At 43.0% G+C, this 22,985-nt stretch overlaps 1 protein-coding gene across 1 annotated transcript in view; it reads left to right on the forward strand.

Annotated features, from left to right (window-relative positions):
• The first annotated feature begins 3,366 nt into the window (after window positions 1-3,366).
• Window positions 3,367-22,985, forward strand: part of ahr1b (aryl hydrocarbon receptor 1b) — a 79,535-nt gene continuing 59,916 nt past the window's right edge. Inside the window, exons 1-2 of the mRNA XM_048234897.1 lie at window positions 3,367-4,119; window positions 5,408-5,595. Of these exons, the coding sequence (XP_048090854.1) occupies window positions 4,079-4,119; window positions 5,408-5,595 (229 nt within the window). The 5' untranslated portion in view covers window positions 3,367-4,078. The remainder of the gene's footprint in view (window positions 4,120-5,407; window positions 5,596-22,985) is intronic.

Here is a 22,985-nt window from a genome sequence, read left to right on the forward strand (position 1 = left end):
CCTTACCTCACCATATTAAGGAGTATGGCCACCTATGAATTCTGTAGAAAAGGGCAAACTAGTTTGTAGCGCTGGAAGCATGGGTTTTCTCCTTACTCGTGTAGGTTTGTGAGCTGAATACTATAGCGGCGAAGACATTGAAAGTCGTCCTATCGGCGTCTGTAAGAGGTGGCTCTCATAGAGGTGGCCTCTCCACGGAAAATAGCCCAGAGGAATTAAGCCTTAGAGGATTGCCCCCCTCCACACTTAGACACCACTCACACACACCAAAGTCAGAAGCATTTATCGTCTTTGGCGTCACTTTACACACCCTCTCCCTTGAGGTGTATCAGTGGCCTCTCCAGCATAAACCATAACAGTACGTGGCAGCTACAGGATCTTATGCAGTTTGTTCAAATACTTTGGAGATCAGTGGGGTGAGGTCCGTAAAGGCCCTCGGACTACGACAGGAAATGCTTTACCTGTTCATATGAGATTATTACGACACATATCTATGACACACTCTCACCCGCAGCAGTTAGTCTGAAATGTTAAAAACATCCCAAGTGCCTTAAGGATTTTATTTCATTTGATTTCATGCATTAGTGACATGTAATGGCTTCTGTGTGTTGATTTTAACTGTGATCTGTTTGCTGGCTCTGTTGATTTAACAGATAGGAAATTAAAGGTTTGGTTGGTACTGTAAATATGCAACACATAGTGATGCCCCAACTAAAGTATGCCACTTACTTATTCTTATAATAGTAATTAAAAAATGGAAAGATTGTCCCTATTGTCCCTCCGGTGTGATCCCTCGTTGTGGATGCCTTCAGAGATTTCCTGTTTGTAGTGAAGAGGACACCTGGTTCTGTGGGGGATGTGACCGGAGATGGACTGATAGGAGATAGACTGATAGTGAATGTGTCATTCACCGGTGCAGTGGATGAGGAAGGTGGAGTGATCAGAGGTGTTGGTTGAACCATGTTGGTTTGTGAGGGAGATAGTTGGAAGTGATGGTGCGTAGCTACAAGAAGGCTGGTGTGGTTGAACGGGAAACATGGAAGAGGACTAACCAGAGGACATATCAGGATGCGACAGCATTTTGGCACTTTCAGTTTCTTTCTTTCAAACAGATCGGTTCTCTCTCATACACACACACACACACACACACACATACATACAGTATACACAGAGAGAGAGAGAGAGAGAGTTATGAGCATGGAATCCTGGCATGCTCCTAGAAATTCACAAAATGGAAGAGTGCGCAAAAAAAAAACACTGGTGCCAACTTTCCAAATGATTCTCATCGTTCTGGGGTTCAGCGCTACTCAGCCAACTAATTAAATGTGTTTTCTGTATGCTTTAGAACAATGGAATAATAGAAGCACTTGCTACTGCAGATGTCTGTTTTCTCCTGCCCCCCCCCCCCCCCCCCCCACACAACCCCAACCAGCCGCTCACTGGAGTGGTTCAGGCCCAGATCTGGTCCTCTCCTGGGCTTCTTCCGGCTCCATACCATCCCATAATCATCTGCTATCTAGACAGAGGGCAAGTTTATTTTGTAAATGCAGTATCATCGTATTATTTACATTTTTTTAAATGTATGTATGTGAATTTATTGTTTGTTTGTTTGTTTGTTTGTCTGTGTGCTACCTGGCCTTATAAGAGCCCTCACGTACCATGTACCATTTTGTACAATTTTCTGCACAGCTGTTAAATATGTAAGCCATTTTTGACGGATTTTTCCTAAAATACAGCATAAGTATATTGTAGCTTTGACCTTTTTTCTTGCTATTTTGTAATTGCAAAGAGCCCCTCTTCTCTGTGTCTCATTATTAATATTTCATTCTTGTGCTATTAAAAGGCATTTCGATGACTCTACAATTAGTGTGATCTTCTTTTCACAGGCTATCATAGTCCGAACGGCTAAGTGGGTGCTTAAAACAAGGGCCACTCGCAAGTCCTTTCCCATCTCCTTTTCTTTTTCTTAATGGCCACAAGAGGGTGCTTTCATCCATGCCTTTCCCATCATCATCTCTCTCTCTCTTTCTCTTTATCAATCAGTTACACAACAATTGCGAAGAATGTCAGACTCGTTGCAGGTCTGCCCAAGCAGTAATTAACTCTGCATCATGTGTTCTAGTTACCCACTGGGGCCCGCTGAGCGAAGCGGAGCGCAGAGCAAGCGGCAGAGGACAGCGGATTTTCCCAGAATAAACTGACACACATCTCTCGCAGTGTTTAGACGCCACCGCTAATAAGCTTTAATGTGGGATTTATGTTTTTCTTTTCATGGCTGAGAAGGACTGTGGCTTCAAAAACGATGAAGTGAGATCGAATTGGGTGGCTGAATAAACACCTGAATAGATTGAAGATGACCCATGGCGCTGGGGATAGAAGTTTATCGGTCGCTTGTTGACAGATCTTCTGAGGGAATTTCAGTGCAGAATGTATACCCTCGCCGTAGAAATGACTGACATTTTATTGCAAAATAATTAGAATATCGACCGATTTTTATTGCCGGTAGCCGATATTGATTTTCATAGGGCTATTGTCTAGCTCTAAAGTTTGGTAACACAATGAGAAAGTGTAGGGTACAATTGAATTTCGTTATAAGCTTCCATTTTTATTAATCCATATAGTTATTTATCTATATTTCTTCCTTCATGATCTAAACATTTTTTTTTGTTTTTATTTATTTCCTCTTTTTGGTAATTTCAGTCAGATCTGGAAAATGGACATTTGGCCAAAACAAACAAACAAAAACAAAAAAACGCTGAGTCATGCCCTTCTACACCAAAATTCCTGCAGTAGGCCTATCATTCTTTGGACATAAAATGTCCCTGCTATAGTATGGTCTTGTCCTCCAAGACTCACATAAAGTCCATTCTTCAGGTGCACACACACACACACACACTGCTCACATTTCACACTCTGGTAAATATGTTCATTCACAATAATTATGCCAACTTTCAGAAATACACAGCACAAACAGAAGGCGTTTGGCACATTAAGTTCTCTGTTAAATGTCGTGAATAAATTATGCATTCTGCATTTGTTCCGTCCTAAAATGCTGACAATTACACATGGTAGAAGATACACATCTTTTCCGTCTTCAATATCAAATGTAATGCTAAAATGCTATGATAATCTTGATCCAACGTCTGTCCTGATCATACAAATCGATGATCCTGCAGAAAGGTTCCGTCCCTCCAGCAGAACCGGCGGCTTACAGGCCTCGGTGCTGTGCTATTCTGTGCTGCGATTGGACAAACGAGTCGGATAGTGAGCGCGTCGGGCCTGACGTGTTCGCCCGTGTATCTGGGAGATTTTTTCCCTCCTATGCCTCTTAACCCATACCTCAGGCCTGTGCTTCGCTGCGCGCTCCCGTTCAAATCTGTGCCGGTCGCCTGGTCACTAGAATGAGTGCCCTACTCTGACTTGGTGGAGAAGGGAGAGGGAGGGGGTTGTTGACGTCGAGAGCGCGCAAGAGCTCGTTACAGAAGAGGAGCTTTGCAAAGATGAATTAGATGCTAAGTCTTGACGCAATTTAAATGTCGTTTGTTTTTATATGCCAACTTAACATTAAATCAACTTTGTTTTCGTCTCGTTCGATAAGTGTCGTCTTAAACAGGTGCTGCGTTTGGACTGCTATCATCATTGCCTAAATGACGAAGGGGACATGCTCTTGCTGGCACCAACTAGGTCAATTAATGTTGAAATAGGATACTTTTCACGCTGCCTCGCCGGATTGATGGGATGCTAAATCAGTACTTCAATTCAATTCTGTTAATACATCATTTATGCCCAAATGATTTTTGCTCACATAAGATGGATTCGCAGTTTTGATTGATGGAACCGTGCAAGTAAAAGGATTTGGGAGCACGGTCGGTGCATTTCAACGCTACTTGTAAATTCGTATTCGTTTTTTGAGTCTTTACAATGAAAACTTAAAGACATAATTTGCATTGGGGTTGTCGTGGTATTTGTGCATTGTGTTTTTGCGGGAGAAGAGACTGTAAATCTTCTGCCAGATATGTGTTGGTCGAACAACACTGTGCTGAAATACAGGAATACAGACCTACTGTAGAGCCTTAAAATGTATGCTGGACGGAAACGAAGAAAACCGGTCCAAAGAGCGTAAGTAGGCCTATAACATTCTACATAGTCTGACTATTTAAATCGGTGTATTTTTTTTGTTTAGTCATCCACCTGTCAGCTAACAGGTTATGTAAAATGTAGGCTGGTCGACACTGTATTACATGTGGTGAACTGTGGTGCGTCCACAAGTCCATCAAATGTATTTGTTGGTTTTGACTGAAACTATTTACATGCATTGTGATCCTGGCAATGAAATTCCCATTGACACATGTAGGTTACTCTGTGTTGTAAGTCTCAGGGGGCAGTGTTTAAAACTTTGGATCACATATTATACCGTAATTTAATTACATATAGCCTACCAGTGCCTTTTAATCAATAACGGTAAACTGGCAGACCGATTGTAGCCTACACTCCATTTAATCACTGTGTAGCCTAACATGGTAAAGCTGCTACATGGATGATACACTTGAATACAATTCACATTTAAATGAGTAGAGACGATGTAACTGAATTTGTGTTTCTCTGGTAGATTTCATCTTTGTTTATGCATAGTTGGATAGTCCATCTTAGGTTTATTCAGTGAAGAACGGGACATAAACTCAGTCTATCGAAAGAAAGCGCAGGTGCAGGAGTAGGCAGACATGTACATTTTCCATCTTTCATTTCCGTTACTCGGTTCATCATTTTAAACCCTAATTCGACAAGTAATGAGTCTGCATATTACTTCCTTGGCATAGTTGTAAAATGCCAAAAGAATTTAATTTTCGGAAGTGTGTTTGCGAAGTTGCTGGTGGTGACAGTTTAATGTTGTAGCCTAATTGCCATCTCAGACTAAGAGGGGAACGTGAGCAGAAATTACATTCAATTAGTCTACTTTTAGTTCCGTGATTATTTTCATAAAAGCTTATATTATTATTAGAATATTTGTGATCACTTGAATTTATGATGGGATTTGGTACGAATAAATCTAAACTAGACGAAATATATTAGTTAGGCCTATTTAATGTGTGTGCCTGTGGAAAATGTATCGTTGCGCGCAATGCATGATCACGCTGAATGTATAGGGTAAAAAAAGGGGCAAACATCTCAATGCTGTTCTTTTAAAACAAATGATGAACCTCCTCTGACTGTGTCATGTGCACCACACACTGTAGACCTATATATAAACGTAATTTAAAACAGAATTCAAGAGCATACAATTTCCTTGAAATAAACTGGCCATTTTGATACAACTCTTATTAGCTTTAGAGTAGTAGGCCCGCTGGTGACCATCACTGATGATCACGTTGTGTTCGTTTCTGATGCACCTGTGTCGCTGCCCGTCCAGGGTAAAACAGCCGCCGGTGGAGGGTGTGAAATCCAACCCATCCAAGCGGCACAGAGACCGGCTGAACTCCGAGTTGGATCGTCTGGCCAGCCTACTGCCATTCCCCGAAGAAGTCACCTCCAGCCTGGATAAGCTCTCGATTCTACGCCTCAGCGTCTCCTACCTGCGGGCCAAGAACTTCTTCAGTGGTGAGCATCTCGGACATCTTTGACCTGTGTGTACTGAGAGAGAGTGTGTGAGAGAGAGAGAGAGAGAGAGAGAGAGAGAGTGTGTGTGAGAGAGAAGAGAGAGAGAGAATGAGTGTGTGTGTGTATGTGTGGCTGGGCAAAGCTGAGTTATTTTGACTGGAGCGGTTGTTTTTGTTTGTTGTTGGTTTGGAGCTGGTGGTGGCGGGAGCCATAGAGTCGGTCAGCAGCTCAGCTTGCTCTGGCTGAGAGAGCAGATCTGACCGCAGCTCCTGGTGCTTCAGAGCTGAGAGAGTAGATCTGACTGTAGATCCTTGCCCCTCATTAGGGGCTTAAGGCCAAACTGACCGTAAGAGGTTTACTGCAAGGGTCTCAAGTACAGCCAGGTAAGAACAGACATTAGAAGAATGCCTGGATTATCAGCTTTAGTGGCACGATTCCCAGAACAATATTATTATATTATATTTTATTATATTGTATTGTATTATATATTGTTTTTATTTTTTTGTATTATTTGATATCATATTATAACTTGTCTTGGCTAAATTGGGTGTACATTTTATTTATTGTGTTTTATTTTATTTATTATATATCTGTGGTAACTGTTGTATTTCTTTGTAGTTATAGACACTGTAAATGAACATTCTAATGGCAGTATTTTTCTTCTTGTTGTGCTGGGATTGTATCACTTGGGAATGACTGGATCTAAATTGGCAGCGGTGTGTGTCCTGTTAGATTGTGTAGTAGCAGGCAGACGATTTGCTTCCGTACAGCACAACAGTACTCTCTCTTTGTCACTCAGGCTGATTGTGTTGCCCAATACCATCAAAGCATATTGAATAATTTGTGATGTGGAAGAGGCTTTTCTAAGAGCTGCTCGAGCCCGGGCTCAGTCTCACGACAGTTTTCTCTCTCTCTCTCTTCTTGAGAAACTCTGAATATTTCATGGCCCTTTGCGACATCAGCCGTCTTTCAGAGATTTAAAGAGAACGTTGAACACACACAAGGTGTGAAACAATCGATAGCACGCTTTCAAAGTAAACATGTAAACATTTCCAAAAATAGCTGCCTTTTAATATTTTTTTATTTAACTCTCTTGGTCACCATAAGTGGATGAAAAAAACCCTTTATTTTATAAAAGCGTACTGCAATGCAGGCCCATGAGTGTGGTGAAGCATTAATAATTAAAAAAAACTAGCTTAAAGAATTTATAAAATGGAGGGATAGAAATGTTTGTATATGACAGTGGATCTTAAAATGGCTGTGGCAGGTGCAGTGGACAGACACACTGTGTGTGATCTATCTCTGAGGATCATACCTGGGATGCCGTGCAATGTGTGTGTGAATTTGTGTGTGCGTGTTTGTGTATACATACATGTGTGTGTGTGTGTGTGTGTATACGTGTGTATAAAGTTGTGTGTGTGTGTGTGTGTGCATGTGTGTTTGTGTACGTGTGTGTGTGTATGTGTATGTGTGTGCGTTCACACATATTATGTACATTGTGCTTACGTATACCTTATTGATGTTAACAATAATGCTCAAGGACATGTCTCAGCTTTGTATCCTTGGGGAGTGGCTCACTGTACTGACTATGGCCAGTTTGTGCAAGAATGAATTATACAGTACCATGGTATGTTGAACTGCTCTTGTAGTTCATGTGTATGTTTATGCTTTCAGTTTATGCATTCATGCTGCTCAAGCTATTGTCATAGCCGTGACTGGGAGGTGGCCATTTTGATCAAAGTTTACATACAGTATATGTAAAATCAGGCATTCCCAACATTTTCAAGCATTCTATAGAAAGACCCATTTTAGAATGTGAGAGAGACAGAAGGTGTGAAAGACAAGATATGATGAGAAAGAGAGAGAGAGGACATGGTGGGAATGGTGGGAAGTGGTGAGAGGGAGAGAGAGAAAATGAGATGATGGAGGCGTAAACTGTAGAAATGGAGAGAGTGAGCGAGAGAAAGGAGAGAGAGGGGGAGAGAAGGAGGAAGTGGAGGCAGAGGAGGAGAGAGTGTTCACAGAACCACAGAGAAATCTTCCATTATGTCTCATGTTACTTTATTAGCCTACCCTGTGATTCACCGTAGATTTGCACTTCTCTCTAGAAGAGAACTATGGGATGTTTAATGAATTTTATCTGCCTAGTGCTCAATAGCTAAATAAATACATAACATCAAGCAAGCCCCATGGAAATATTTTCAATTATTTAACATTTAATAGTTTTGTAGGGTTAGGGTATCAGCAGAATGAATGACAAGAAATTAAATTAAATAGGAACATATTATTATTATTATTATTATTATTATACAACATTAAAATTGTTATTAAAGTGTATTTACATTTTATATCATTACTATTATATAATAATCATTAAAAATATAATAGATAAATATGTATGTTGTAACACTTCAACACAATCAGAGCAGCAAAAATAAAACAATTGTTTTCCATAAAGACATTCTGTTATGAAAGCCTCTGGACGTTTTGTGTGCATCTCTAGCACAGAGCACATCTGTGTCAGCAGCCAGTCCCATCTCCCTGTGAGTCATGTCCCTGAGTGTGGAAAATAGGCCATCAAAAAGGACAGGCATCTCCTCGGACGCCTAGTCCCTCCTCATTTACCCCCGCCTCACCATCACCATCAATCCACTCACGGGCTAAAGACGGACCAATTAGACCTCCCGCAGGCTCCTGCACCACTCCCCCAGTCCACCCCCCACCACTCACCAACCCCCAGTCGCTCGGCCACAGTCTCTGCCTCCGCCCGGCTGGGCTCTCTCTCTCTCTAGCCAGACTAGAGCCCTGTGTTTGTGTTGGAATGTAATTTGTTATGTGTAAACAGCGCAAATGCCATGTGACATGCTGAGATTATATGCTGGCTTTTAGTGAATCGCTTGTGCGATGTGGCTAAAGTGGTGGGTGAGGGCTTAGCGATGGAAGAGTTGTGCGGTGGTGGCGGGTTGTGTGTTACCGTTAGCTGGTCTAGTTCAGCTTGTCTGTCCCCAGGCTGGTTGGCTGAGCACGCCGTGAAAAGACTGGACTGGCCATTGTGTAATTCTGCTATTAACCTAAGTTCCCTAATGATCTTAGTATGTATTGCTGTTATTACGTATAACTGTTATTTGTCTGATATTGTTACACAGCGAACTGTTTTTGTTTCTGCTATTGTCTAATATTAGATTTTTACTGTAATGAAACACACCAGTGAATCAGACATCATGGAGGCGCCCCCAGGCATTTGGAAAAGCAAGGAGAGGAAAGGTTCAGTCAGATCCTTGGGGCAACACCACTGACATCCCCTGATGCATCTCAGGCTCCACTTCCTGGAAGCAGAGGCTCATGGGAAGGCTCTGTGTTAACGTAGCATTCTCAGCTCAGCAAGAAAGCGAGGGAGAACTTGGAGAGATGAAGACAGCGAGAGTGAAATGGGGGCAGGGTTGGACAGAGTGATGTGGTGGGGTCATTTATTCTTCTTCGTTTATGCTGAGGTTCTGGTGGGATTGCTGAAGCAAATTGTTGTTTTGCTAGCTATTATAGTGGCTTTCCACAGCATCTTAATCAGGAACAGGAAAATATTATTTAGCTTTTTGCTGGAATTGTTGAGCTGTTAGTCATGCCGAATGGCCAATGATTTTCTTCCATGAAAAGCCATGATAGCCCAAACATTGCACCCTTTAGCATACCAGTGGTCTATAATGGCAAGCAAATGTGTTGAGTGGAAAAACGCAGTAGTAGTTTTGTGACTGTACACTTTGAGACATTTGTAAGGCCTACAGGGGTGGTAGCAGGCTAATGCTTTGTTTTATATTATTTGATTATGGTCATGCCTTGAGAGGTGAAAAAGATGGAAAAAAGAGGAGAATGTGGTCTGGGCTGGAAGTGATTAGAGTGCCTCTGTGCAGATGGTCGTGAATGCTGCAGAGTTTCTGTAAGAAAGACTGCGCTTCAGTTCAGTTGTTTGCTAACACCATTCATGGGTCCCCTTGTCATGAGAGCTTCTACAATATCATACTGGTTTAGCCCCTCGGATTTCTGTTTGTTTTCATCCAGGGTAGTGAAAACTATTCTTTCAGTGTGTTCATCGTTGTTTCTTTCCAGACAGGCTTCCCACCACAGACAATGCAGAATTCTAAGAAATAGATGTTTACATAAATCATGTCAGTAGGTTTTGTAGTACTTTTTGAAACTCTGTTGCCAGTTTTTGATAGTGGTCATGGTGCTGTTGCGTTTGGAAAGCAAAATGCAGGGTCTGTTTTTGAGGAGTCTCACCCCCCTCCACACACACACACACACACACACACACACACACACACACACACACACACACACTTAGTCTCTCTCTTTCTCTGTTTCGCTCTTGACTGTTTGTCTCTGCTGTAGCTGTAGCACCAAAAATTGGCAAGAAAAAATATGAAAATGTTCTATATTTATTCAGTGCCAAGATAAGGCAATGTGCCAACACAGACATATGTTAGTGGTTTTATCTTAAATATTCTAATTTGTTAGAGAAGTCAATGTAAGGTAGTAGGTGGACTATTTGATGTGGGACATTATTTATTAATGCGGTTTTTCATTTTTCATCTCATTTGTGAAATGATAAGCATTCTTATTGTTAATTTATTATTGGCTGCTCTTTCATTTGTTCTTTGAGGCATAAAGAGTGAATGTTTTACATTTACATTCATTTACATTCATTCATTTAGCTGATACATTTATCCAATGCAACCTACAAAGTTTTTTTTTTAATTTACAATGCCGTAGGGTGACCTGAAGTAACTAAATAAATGTCGCAAAGTCAAGATAGTAACCAGAGCATGCCTAGTGTAGAAGATCAAAATGTTGTATGCCCTCATGGACAGTAGCTCAGTGATGTCTGCATCATTCCAGGTCGGAGATTTTCTAGACAGCATGCCACTCCATCATAACACTGGCATTTAAGTCAGATCTAACCACATGGGCGCTTCGAAAGAAACGCCACCAACACGCCCTCTCACTAGGTGTGAATTTTAAACGCATGTTCTACTCCTCGTTCAGACACAGCACATTTACATAATGTCCGGAGGAAATACTAGGGGGGGAGTAGTATAAACACCGGGTAAATTCGGACCTCCATATGACCAGTTATGTCGTTCAGATATACGGCCCCACCGTTTAACATCGGCAGAACCTCCGGTCTTACACGTATGTCTGAAAGCGCTTTAAGTCAAACCAGAGGGTGTGTTCTAAAGGGATAGTAATAGATAGTAAAAAATAAGTGCATGGATGTGTGTGTGTGTGTGTGTGTGTGTGTGTGTGTGTGTGTTTGGTCCCAGCCGAAGAAGGGTGTCAGGAGATGGAGGCGGCTGGCGTAGCGGTCAGTGTTGTGTCTGGCTGCGGCAGTGGGGGTAGTTTGGGGCAGTGGGGATAGTTTGGGGAGGTGGGGGCTGTTTGGGGAGTGTTGATAAGCTGGGTTGGGAGGTCAGAAGCTGTGGCTCTAGCTGAAAAAACTAGGCCACTTGTAGCCAGCCAAGTTCTCTCTCTCTCCCTCTCCCTCTCTCTTTCTCTCTGTCCCGGCGAAGAGCATGCATGCTCCAATGCAAACACTCATCACCTACCACACGCTGAACCAAGCAGTCAAAACACACAGGGGCTTTGGGCTTCTTGAACTCAACATGGGTGAAACCAGTCGCTTCTGGAAAACATTTCCAGTACTGTTCTTTCCAATTATGATCCAGTTAAAGGTTAGAAGAATTCCACCAGAGGAAATGCTCACGCTGGCTGGGCTTTTATTGTGAACATACACCGTGAAGCGGCTTTTTTTTTTTGGCCCAACCTTTACGTCAACACATCTTTTCTTTTCCCAGGAGGCTTTTCTCGCGTTCTTTATTTTTATTTCTAACATCTGTGTTTGCCTGCGGTGAAAAAAAGCCCTGTAAAGGGGTGGGAGTGTATGTGTGTGTGTGTGTGTGTGTGTGTGTGTGTGTGTGTTGGGAGGGTGGGGGTCGCGGTCGGGAGGTGTGAAGAGCGGGCATTTTTTGATGGGCAATGACGTTGTTGCTGAGGCCGCAGCCGGACGAGGAAAAATCCTCTGATTTATTCATCAGGCGGTGCTCACACAGATGTCTGGCATGACGCCCCCTCGCCGAAACGAGGCCAGCCCGAAAGGCGAACACTACGGTTTGTTTGTATTTTGAATCATTACATGCAGCCCCAAGCAGTAGCAGAAATTAACTTTTTAATCAAGAGGTAGTTTCTGCTTCCTGGATTTAATTTTGTTGGGTTTTTTTCTTTCAAGGGCATGTTTTTTGCTGGTTATTGGAACAATCTCTCTAACCTTATTTAAAGCATTGGATGAAGTCATTCAGTAATAACAAGCAATCACAAACAATACAACCAGTGCCCTGATCAGCCAAAGGAAATTAGTTATGTCTCATTGGTTGCAGATTTTAAAAGCACAATTTATTATAGCCATTTTTATCCAATTTATATGGAATTTCTTGAGAATTTTGGTAATTTCTGAATATTTATGTTGCCCTTATTAAAATAGTAATCCCATAATATGTCTTTTTTCCTCCCCATATAAATAATCAATTCAGACCACCTCACTGTCAATAATAATAGAATTCAGGTTTGATTTAGAATGTAATGTGTAATGTAGGATGTTTATTAATATATAAATGATCTCTCTCTCTCTCTCTGTCTTGCATTTGCGCATGTCGGGCTTGGAGAGTAGAGGCCCTGTGTGGCCGTATTGTGCTGTTTCATGCGGGCGCCTGTCTCTGCTGAGAGCTGTGTTTCGACTGTGTGAGTGTTTGTAAGTGTGTGTGAGTGTGTGTGAATGTGTATGAATGTGTGTAAGTGTGTGTGAGTGTGTGTGAGTGCTCGTCAGCGCTCGGCTGATTGACTGGAGCAGTGTGGTCTCCTCATTCAGGTCTTTGTGTGGCGCTTGTAGGGCGTTGCTAGGCGCCCTTTGCGAACAAAGGGCGGATTTTCCCCAAACATGCTGAAAGACAAATTTGTTTGACCGTCTTGGGCTTAAGAAACAGCATGGCTTTTGTGCAGGGACAGCAAAGGCTCTCGCCCCAGCCTCAGAAGTGGACCATTGTCCTCGCCTCTGTGTGTGTTCCCCATGATACCCTCTAGCAGCTCAGCCAGAGCCTCAGGATCACAAAAAGGCAGAGAGTATTAGGAAAACCAACAGTGTCAGTCAACAGAGTTTTAGCACTCGCCACCTTCTTCACAGTGCAGAAAGAGAGTCCTCAAAGCTGAATAGTTAAATCGACAGGGGGGAGAAGCAGCACTGTGAAGATGAATAGCAGTGTGCTGGGATGAGTGTTAAAAAAAAGTGTTGAAGTTAAAAGCAGTGAGTTGGATGAAGAAAGCGGCCATTTAATCCTGAAGTCTGTGACAAGCCTTTGAAAGTGATGGGGGCGCTTGTGGATTTTCAGTGCAAAGTGCCCTGAAATGTGCTTTTTTTCTGTTGTCTTTTAATAATTTATTTTAAGTTATTTTAACCCATTTTCGTCCATGCGTCACTGTCTGCCCTGTGCATCCCTGAAGAAGGACAGAGTGGTCCTCGGTCCAGAAGGCAGGGTTGGGTCATCTGAGTCCATGTTGATCAAAATCAGTATGAAACTGAGTCAGCCAAACGAGGCCCCAGGATCTCGGAAACAGAGGTCTTTCCAGTCTGCATTTCTTGGGTAACTCTAACTGTGTTCGTCTGTCTCCCAGACAGATTCCTCTGTTGTCTATTCCCCTCTCTCTCTCTCTCTCTCTCTCTCTCTCTCTCTCTCTCTCTCTCTCTCTCTCTCTCTCTCTCAATCTCTCTCTCTCTAGTTTCTTTAGTGACCCACTGTACTAGGTTGGAGTCAATTTGATTGGCAGCCGGTGGAAGGAGATGAAAGTGTTTTGGAAGAACAACAGTGGGGATAATCCACTTACGGAGCGGCTGATGTTTCTGTGAAAAGAGGCGGCGTGGGGGAGAGGAGAGGAGAGTCCTGCCCACAGGAGAGTCCAGGAGGGAGGGATGCCCTTTTGAACTCGACTGGCACATGGACGGGCAAACGGTTTATGCTTTAAGGCTGTGCCCAGACCAGTGGTGCCAGGTGACCGTTGGCACCATAGCAACAGAAAAGGGCTTAATTGGCTTTCCTGGTCTTGGCAACGCAAAGTTCTGCATAAAAAAAAAACGAAAAGGAAGTGAGTGAGGTGATGAAAGCACCAATGATGTGCTTTTATCAATATTCCTCCATCTCAGTTCTCGGATCCAGATTGTGCCCTGACATGATTTGCTAGACCCTGCAGCTGGGTGTCTAGATCAATCCGGGTTGTTAAGTCTAATGTCACAAGTCATTTCCAGGCTCTTCCGCTCTTTCGTCCAAATTAGTTTACTAGTGCACACAGCCTGTTTTCACAACATGTGAACCTTTTCACCATCACCTCCTTTTTTAGTGGAAGTAAAAAAATCTGTAACAGATTAAAAACTCTAACAGATTAATTGGTGTAGCTGCACAGCCATGATATAATCAAGGGTAAAGACAGAATTTATGAGGTTGAGGCAAAGGTGAGGTATGACCATTTTGTTGTTGGCTACTCTGAACAGTGACTTTTACTGACTATAGAAAAAATACAAGCCTCTCTGGGCTCATTTGGACCTGGAAACAGAGTTATCAGCACATTATTGCTCTGTGATTCCCACCCCGAATAATAAGAGCTGTGGGAAAACAGTGACATTTCCTGCATGTCTCATGTCTCCCCCTTGTTGTGATGTCAGATCCTCAACTGTTTTTTTCCCTCTGGGAGTCTTTGAGTCAGGTTTTTTGGGAAGAAGCTTGATATAAGCAGGGCCATGTGAGGGTCAGTCAGGACTTAGTGGACGACAGAATGGCTCTCACTGACGAGACCAGAGGTTTGTCCCCTGCCTCTCCCAGGCTGCTGCTGCTGCCGCTGCTGCTGCTGTGGCCAAGAATGGCCCATCATTTTGTGTCAGTCACACTTTATTTTGGGTCTTAAACCACCAATTAAAGCTGATTAAAATCAAAGGCATGCAGTGCAGGGCGACCCCACCTCCCCTTTCCCTCCCTATGATGTGGGGCCCTGGCTGAGGAGCAGCGAGGCTGTCAGAGAGCGTTGGAGTGTGTGTGTGTGTGTGTGTGTGTGTGTGTGTGTGTGTGTGTGTGTGTATGTCTATGTATATGTTTCTGTGTGTGTATGCTTCTGTGTGTGTGTGTGTGTGTGTATGTATGGTTCTGTGTGTGTGTGTGTGTGCACGCGGCCTGAGATCCATATCTGTCTGCAGCAAAAACACAGGGCCGAGCCGGGTCCGTCCCTGGTCCGGCGCTCACCTGGCGCGGATCCGACGTTGGGGGTTTGGCAGGGACCGGGCATGAAACTCGTCTGATCCTAGTGGTTGTCCTTAGACCTGAAGTAGACTTGGAGGGATGCAGATTCAGCAGAGGTGGAGAGCAAGCCCTCATTTTATGTGTGCAATTACATCTGAGCTGCGTTGGAAGAGTGAGATATTATTACGGCAAATGACTGTGTATTTCTGTACTGTTAAGGTTTTCGATGCCAAGCAAAGCTTTGGATCTCTCTACGTCCAGCATGGTGTTTCAGGCCTGGTGTGTTTGTGTGCTGGTGTTGCTACAACCTGATTTGACTTTGGCCTTGCACGGATCACAGTAGGTTTCTGTATCAGAAAGTCGACGGCCTTGTTTTGTCGTATGTGGAGTTCGCCTGAAATAATACATGATTTATGAGACATGGCTAATTGCTTTGAGCAGGGTAGCATTTTTCTTCCCTCAGTCAGGCCATCCTTAAAAATATTTTTGTTTGCAGTAACAGCCAAAAAAAAATAAAAATGGGTCGGTAGGTAGGTCAATATTTTTTTTTTTCAAGATTCAAAGAAAAAAAAAAGTACAATTTTGGTCATGGTGATTACTAGGAATGAATTTACACAAATGTGCATATCGTGACGTAACTGACTGGGTCTTCAACCCGTACCTTCAGGTGCACCATTGCAAACCTCATTCTGATGCAGGTTATATAGACCAGCCTTTCTCAAACTTCTTTGACCTGAGGCCCGGTCATGGCAGACTTTGGGGTCATAGGGCTCATCTACATGTACCCAGAAAGAAGGCTACAAGCTCTTGGCCACGTTATATTGAAATTTGACTATAGGCCTACAATACTCAATGCTATACAGTGTATTATACAGTCTCTGCTCTGTTTCTAAGGAAGTTCCAAAAAACAACGCCGTTCTATTAAGTTTAGTTAAATAAATAAATAGCCTTCCAACAGGTTGAAGCGGAGCTTTGATATCAACGTTATCGATTAGTTTCAGTTTCTCTCCACGCGACCCCGCATTGAATGAATGCTCATACCACTTAATTGTAGGGCTCCATGTTTAATGACATCGATAGCAGAAACGTTTGTTTTATTTTTTCGTCGATCCGCGGTTTCTTGATCAACTACGCAGCAAATTATCAAATGAAGCACCGGGCCAAATTTCCTCCGCGACTCCAGGACCAGCAGTCTCCATGTTGGGACCCATATTTTGAGAAATGCTAAATAGACCACAACCAATTTCTATACTCCGACACGGTCACCGTTAGACTAGGGGGGGAGAAGGGATGAGAAAAGATCTGGCCACAGTTCTTCCAGAACTTCATGCCAAGTAAAAGCATTATCAGTTTGTGTGAATGAAACGAAGCGTAGGCCATAGTGTGACATGTGTAAAACCAATGGTGTAGAGATGACGCCACAGGGTTTTATTTAAGTGAGCCACGTTTGCATGTAGGCAATTTATATTCACAATACTTGGGCCTACTAAAAGAAATATTATTTTATTGCATTTGTATTGGTTGTTTAGAGTAAAAAAAACAATCGGTCGGTATTAACGCAAGTTTACAACCGGCAAGTCGGTCGGACTAAAAGGGGAAAAAAAAAAATATTTGGGTCGGTTCTAAATTGACAGGGTCGGTCGGGTTACGGCAAACGAAAATATTTTTAAGGATGGCCTCACTGGCTCCGTGGAAGTGCGTAGCAGCTTTTCCGTCGCTGGATCCAAATTGATGTCTAAAGTTTGAGTTTTTTAAGACAGAGCTGCCGTGCGGCGAATATGGTGGTTCATAAATCACACTAGTCAGCGCTCCCCACTCCAACGCAAGATTTAACGTCCTGATTTTATTCTTTTACTCCCCAGTGTTTGCAGCTCTTTGAAATGTTATAAAATGCTGCTGTGTGTTTCATCAGCTCTTTACAGTCTCCTCAGTAAAAAATCTAATGTGGCGTTTTAGGGCCTCCTCCAAAAACCTCATAGTAAACGTTTTCTCACGCTGTAATTGTACAGCTTGATGTTTTCACTCTTGGTAAATCGTTACGCAAAGCATGAATTCAGTTTAAATGGTAGAGAATCCTGTTCTACCCTTCTCTTGACTCTCGAAGTCCGGGAAACTCACTAGGATGTTGCCAGTGCTGTTCTGTCAGATGTGACGGAAACTCGGAAACTGTTGAAGTTCGATACTTTTCTGTCCTCGGAGGCCCTGGTTTAGTAAGACTACTTTGGGCGCTTTGCTACTCACAGTAATCACTTGTCCTCAGCGCATTTGTGGACTCAGCAAGCTGTCCTTGGCATCGAGTTAAATAGAAGATTTGTCCCTCTTGGCACACCATAGGTCTCCTACTTAGCGTAACTGGCTTCTCTTAGTTTAGTTTGGCCTGCATTTGTGTTCTCTTTGTAGTCCTTTTTCTGGCTGACGGGAACCGGAAGCACATGCACACTGTTGCATAAAAAAGATGAAGGTGAAGGTGTGGTCAAAGACATTGAGTGGGCAGAGACAGGCTGAGGTGAATTAGCCAACAGTTTGAATAAAGCCGGCCACTGGCATTGCCGAAGTATCCCTTTAATCTGAATATGTCAGACGAGATTAATGTAATAAAAATGGCCATATCACCACAGGCTCTGGACAGTGTTCTCCAGGAGCCAAAAATCAACAATGATGGTTTGTGCTTGATGCAAGCAGATTTTTTTCTGACAGAACAAAATGTCCCCACTTCTCTGTCCAAAATCCACACCTCATACATCTCAGTAGTTTAAGACAACCTGTCCACGTGGAACAGGCCAATTTCACTGAGTTGCCTTGGTCAACTGGTCTTGCTGAGTTTGACTTGGGTTACTGCTGTTGCACTGATAAGAAAAAAAAGCACTCACCTCATCTGGAAATGTTTTACATACATGAACGACTGCACGTCGGTAGTTTTGATCAACAAATTGAGGAGCAATTACTTTGAAGTAGCTTGCAGTTGCACTGCATGAAATATTTTGGACAGTGTTTTGGAGGCGGTTTCCATGGCGATTCCATCAGAAGTCAGAGCATAAATTTGACACCATCCTTGTGGAATTTTATTTCCACTCTGACTGATGTGGACGTCCCCTCTCTTCCATTGTCTCTCTCGGGTCTGAGGCGTTCAGCAGTCACTGCATACTAAATTAACTGTATTGTTGATGCAAGATACTCATTTCAGGGAGCTGGAAGCTATTATCAAATTAAGACTAGCAAAACATTGATGCTACTTGTGTCCGAACTACAGGATTAATAATCATTAGCTGATTTGCATGAGTGTGGTCTTCTGTTGATGGAGGTGGAGTGCTAGCATATGAGAGAACTTGGCTCCAAATATGATAGGAAACTGTAGAGGTTAAGCAGCGTGACTCTAAAACTGCAATCAGTGTTTTTTTTCCCCCTAATGGGCCTCCGATTTGCTGGGCCTTGGCCTTGCATGCCACGGTTAATGGAGGCATATGCGTGTATACACATGTCATTTCGTATAATCGCACCATTGTTTTCTTAATTGAAGCAGCTGCATGGCTTCTTACCGGGCTGCAGGCCACCATTGGCCGCACATAAACAGCTTTAGTTTTTAATCAAGCGCAAATTGATGTTTTTCTTTTGTAATTACTGTGCAATAACACCCGTCTGGGGGCAAACGGCTAAAATCCATAGCCAGAGTGCCCACGCTGGGCTAAGCCAGGCTGAGCTAGGGCAGGGCCAGGGTTAGGGCGTGGGGCAAGAGCGGAGGTAGGGGAAGAGGTAGGGACAGGGGTAGGGGTGCTGGGACTGCAGTCATAGGTTTAGGGGCAGGGACAGGGTAGGGGTAGGGGTACCGGGACTGCTTATTTCCCTGTCTCTGTCTCTCTATATATATATAACATGATATATCATTATATGTAATCCTGCCACACAGACAACAGACAGTCATCTCACAGAAGACATTCCTACTAGGCTTCTCTCTCTTTTTCTCTTTCTCTTTCTCTCGCCCCCATTGTGTGTGTGTGTGTGTGTGTGTGTGTGTGTGTGTGTGTGTGTGTGTACACAGCCCGTACACTGTCACCCCTCTCTCAGAAATAACACTAATGGGTTATCATATATGTCACGTATCATTGCACATCCTTGCTATCTGATGGTGATGGTATTGTTATGATCTTGGGTCTGTGTGCCTCCACACATGGTTGGACGCTTGGTGCCGCCCCGCTCATCTGCTGGGCTCATCTCTGTCCAACGCTCAGCTGCCTCGTTGGGCTGGTTAGTCAACAAGTGAGCCAGAGGACTTGTTGTTGTGGAGGCGTAAGACAACTGCCTTTTAGAAACAGTTTATAAAGTTTATGCAGTTTATAAACATTTACATTTATTCATTTAGCAGACACTTTTATCTAAAGCGACTTACAGAAAGAGAATAACATTCAAGAAAACACATCATTAGCTTAATTTATTAATGTCAACAGGGCATACTACACTTTAGAGCACCCACTGATGGTTCAGACGGCAACACGCTAACACGCTACAGTGTCTGAGCACGTTTAACACGCTACAGTGACACTTAGAAATTTGAATATTAATTTTTTCACATCATGTTTGAACGAATGTTTAAACTACCGGTAATATTGGTTAAAAAGTTATAGCCCTAGTGTGTGTCTCATTCTCTTTCCTTCCCGTCACTCACTGCCTGTTACTCTACCAGTTTACCGACTTTTGTCTACCTAACTCTCTCTTTCCACTCTCTCTCTCTTAATCTCTCTTTCTGTCTCTCCGTCTCTTACTCAAATGGCTCAAATCCCTTTGCCACCCGTAGACAGGATTACGTGCCCCCCCAGGGTGGAGGGATGCCCGTTGGCTCTGACTCACCAGCGGCCCCAACAGTAGTAACAGCATTAGAGCCCAGAGTTGTCACCAAGCTAGGTGCTCCACAGACGCACAGGGTGCGATTTGTAGGGGGATGGTGAGGATTTCCCCCCCTCTGGTTTTCCTATCCCTACCTATGCTAAATTATTTTTATCCCTGGTGGGGACAACATTTATCCCCCTCTGCCCTTCATATTGATTAATGCTACTTCATATAAAGCACTGCAACGTGAGAACAGTCTAGTAGGCTAGCCTACATAATGCTGTGCTGACACAGTGGCTGCGTGATAACTTAATTTGGCCTTGATCGTGCAGGACATTTCAGAATGTCGAGTGTGTAATCCATCATAAATGGCTAGTTTCAATGGAAAAGTTAGCTGGACAAATGAAAGAATCTGAGAAGGGATTCAGTGAAGCATATCGTCATATTTTAGAACCTTCAAAATTAGAAAACTGATGCAACTGAGATGGAGGACAACTGCACGTAGAGTAGAACGTAAAGGCCTATTGTCCGAAAGAACTTACATTAAATGAGGAGATATTTGCTGAATGTCACAAAAAGTGTTACAGAAATTGCTTGGCATCGCTTATTCAATGGCTCTCTACCGAAACACCTGTAGTTTTATGGAGGACTTAACGAGAAAGCACTTTCGTTTGATAAATCAGCCAGTAGGCTAGGCCTAGTAGACAAATAACTTTCAGAAATAATCTGTACTGAAAAAAATGAATGTTGGTGGGTATTTAAACTATCTAGCGGGTGTTTTAACAGCAAGAAATAGAAGCTTCATGGTCTTTATGTTCTGGTTCATAAATTATTTTCATAAAACGTTTTTTTTTTTTCAACTTTATAACTTTATAACTTTACTCTTCATACTCTTCACTGCACTGTAGCCAATTAACTGACAGTATGATAGTAGGCTATTTATTTTCTGTAGGCTACAATAAACACATTTATTTTTTCGCACTTGGCTACTGAACGCAAATCAGCAGGAGAGAGAATGCACGTAGCCTACGCAGCGTTTAGCGCAATGTGCTATTTGGTTACCAACTAACACTGTTAGCCAATTCACTAACTTAAGACTTCAGTGCCATCATATACAACGTTTTTTTTGCACAACAAATACAGAAAGGATGGAGGCAGCAAAAGTAGAGGAGTAATTTCAGATGGGGCAAGAACAAGGTGAATTTGTATGCTTGTCAAAACGTAGTCCTACCCTGCATTAGAGGAGTTGATCATCATACCAAACACACTCGCTGTTTAAAGTCATACACCACGGTAAACTAAAACTAAAATGTTACAAAGGTGGCAAAATTAATATAGGCTCGTTCGTTATCGTTCATTTTCATTTATTTATTTATTTATTTATTTATTTATTTATTTATTTGGGGGGGTTACAACCTTATTCAAAATCATCCCCCCTCTGGTTTTTACACAAATCGCACCCTGCGCAGGGCTACGCTAAGCTGATAACAGTAAATCATTGTGTGTGTGTGTGTGTTTGTGTGTGTGTCCAGGTAGTGGTTCAAGGCGTATGGTGTATTGCAGCTCCATTTAGTAAATCAAACTACCGTAAAACCAATTAGACCCAATTGGTCCCTTTTTACTGCCCTGGCGTGGGCTATGATGGTATTTTCCTAGTATCACAGTTATCTGGAAACTTAGTCAGGATGAAGGTCAATCAGGAAACAGGCTTTATTCTATTCAATGAGGCACATTAAGGGAGAGACACAAGCTTCACCAGGAGGACTCACCCGTATTCACCTGTATCTCTACTAAAAAAAGGGGAATATCCTTAAGTATAAGTGAACGTGGTGTCTTGTAACACCATCAGGTCTGGTCACCCTTTATTAAAATCCCCCCTTGCTTGTTTCTCAGAGGCCTGGCCCCATACCGATTCTACAAACTACCATAAAACTAATTAGACCCAATTGCCCCTGTTTACTGCCCTGACGTGGGCTGCAGGTTTGGACAAGAGAAGGCACACTATAGAACACAGCATAGTAGCACAGCTTCAAACAGACATTTTCCACTGATAAAAGCGAAAGTCGTTTTTTCCCCATCTTTTCTAAGCAAAAGTTTTGTGTGAAAGGAGTTAAAGGTGTGGCCCCAAATATAAGCAGGCTGAGTTCGGCGAATGAAGCAAATAAAAGCCCGGGGCTATTAATCAAGGTTTTACGGTAATCCAATTTGGAGCTCAGAGCGCCATCCTGTGTTTTCAGGCACAGCAGAAATCCAGCAGGTATCCACTGATGTGTGTTATGTACTGCATGCTGCTATGCTAACAGACAGGACTCTTCAGACACACACACACACTCACACACACACACATAAACCAACTTGTGTGCTTCACATATACATGGCAACACACACAAACACCCACAAACACAGACGCAGTTTAGTTGAAGGCAACACCTTGTTTTGTTCGCCAGAGCGGAGAGGTTCTTCGTAAAGATGGAGGCCTTGTAGTAAGTGGATGGATGTGGTGTCTATCTGGGATTTGTCAGCTCTCCTACCTCAGCTCAGCGCTCAAGGCCGTTGTGATTTCCTATTTTCCCTGCTGCGGCTGAAACGGCAAAGCGCCCAACTGCCCTCTGCGTGCTGAAGCTTATTATTACTGAGATGACTGGGATCCTTAGCCAGCGTGGAATATTCCTATTCATCACTGTGACCAGCAAAAAACAAAGTTAGGTTTGATGTCGGTGGGGGTTGTGGTGGTTCTGACTGGCGGCTCCGACTAGTGGTCAGTACCCGGTGAGTGTGTGTGCGGAGGTCTGTGTAGAGGTCTGTTATTACAATGAAGAGCACTAGGAAAAACTCTTGTCTCCTGAGGGGAAATCTGGGCTGCTTTGGAAACTATGAAGGAGAAGAAGGAACATTCCTAACGCTGACTTGCTCTTATAGTTACTGTGATGTTGCAATTTCACCATTAGGTCTGATTCCGGAACTTGCCAAAGCTCGGTATTTGAGATGGGGGTGCACTTTCTTCTTCAATGTAAACTTCAAAGGGATGAACACTTTCTTCTTCACTCAAACCTAAAATGTGCCCCGGTAGTTCCAAACCCTGGTTGAACGTCAGCATTACCCTCTCCACCACGCGGCTCACAGTCTGATTTTACTGGATGTATCCAGGACTTGGGGACTTACAGAAAGGTGCTTATGCAAATCTCCGTCCAAATCTCCATCCAAAGACCCACTATAGCAGGGAAGGCATCGGCATGCCTTGCAGGC

Source organism: Alosa alosa, chromosome 23 (assembly GCF_017589495.1).
Source record: "Alosa alosa isolate M-15738 ecotype Scorff River chromosome 23, AALO_Geno_1.1, whole genome shotgun sequence".
Classification (NCBI taxonomy): Eukaryota; Metazoa; Chordata; class Actinopteri; order Clupeiformes; family Clupeidae; genus Alosa; species Alosa alosa.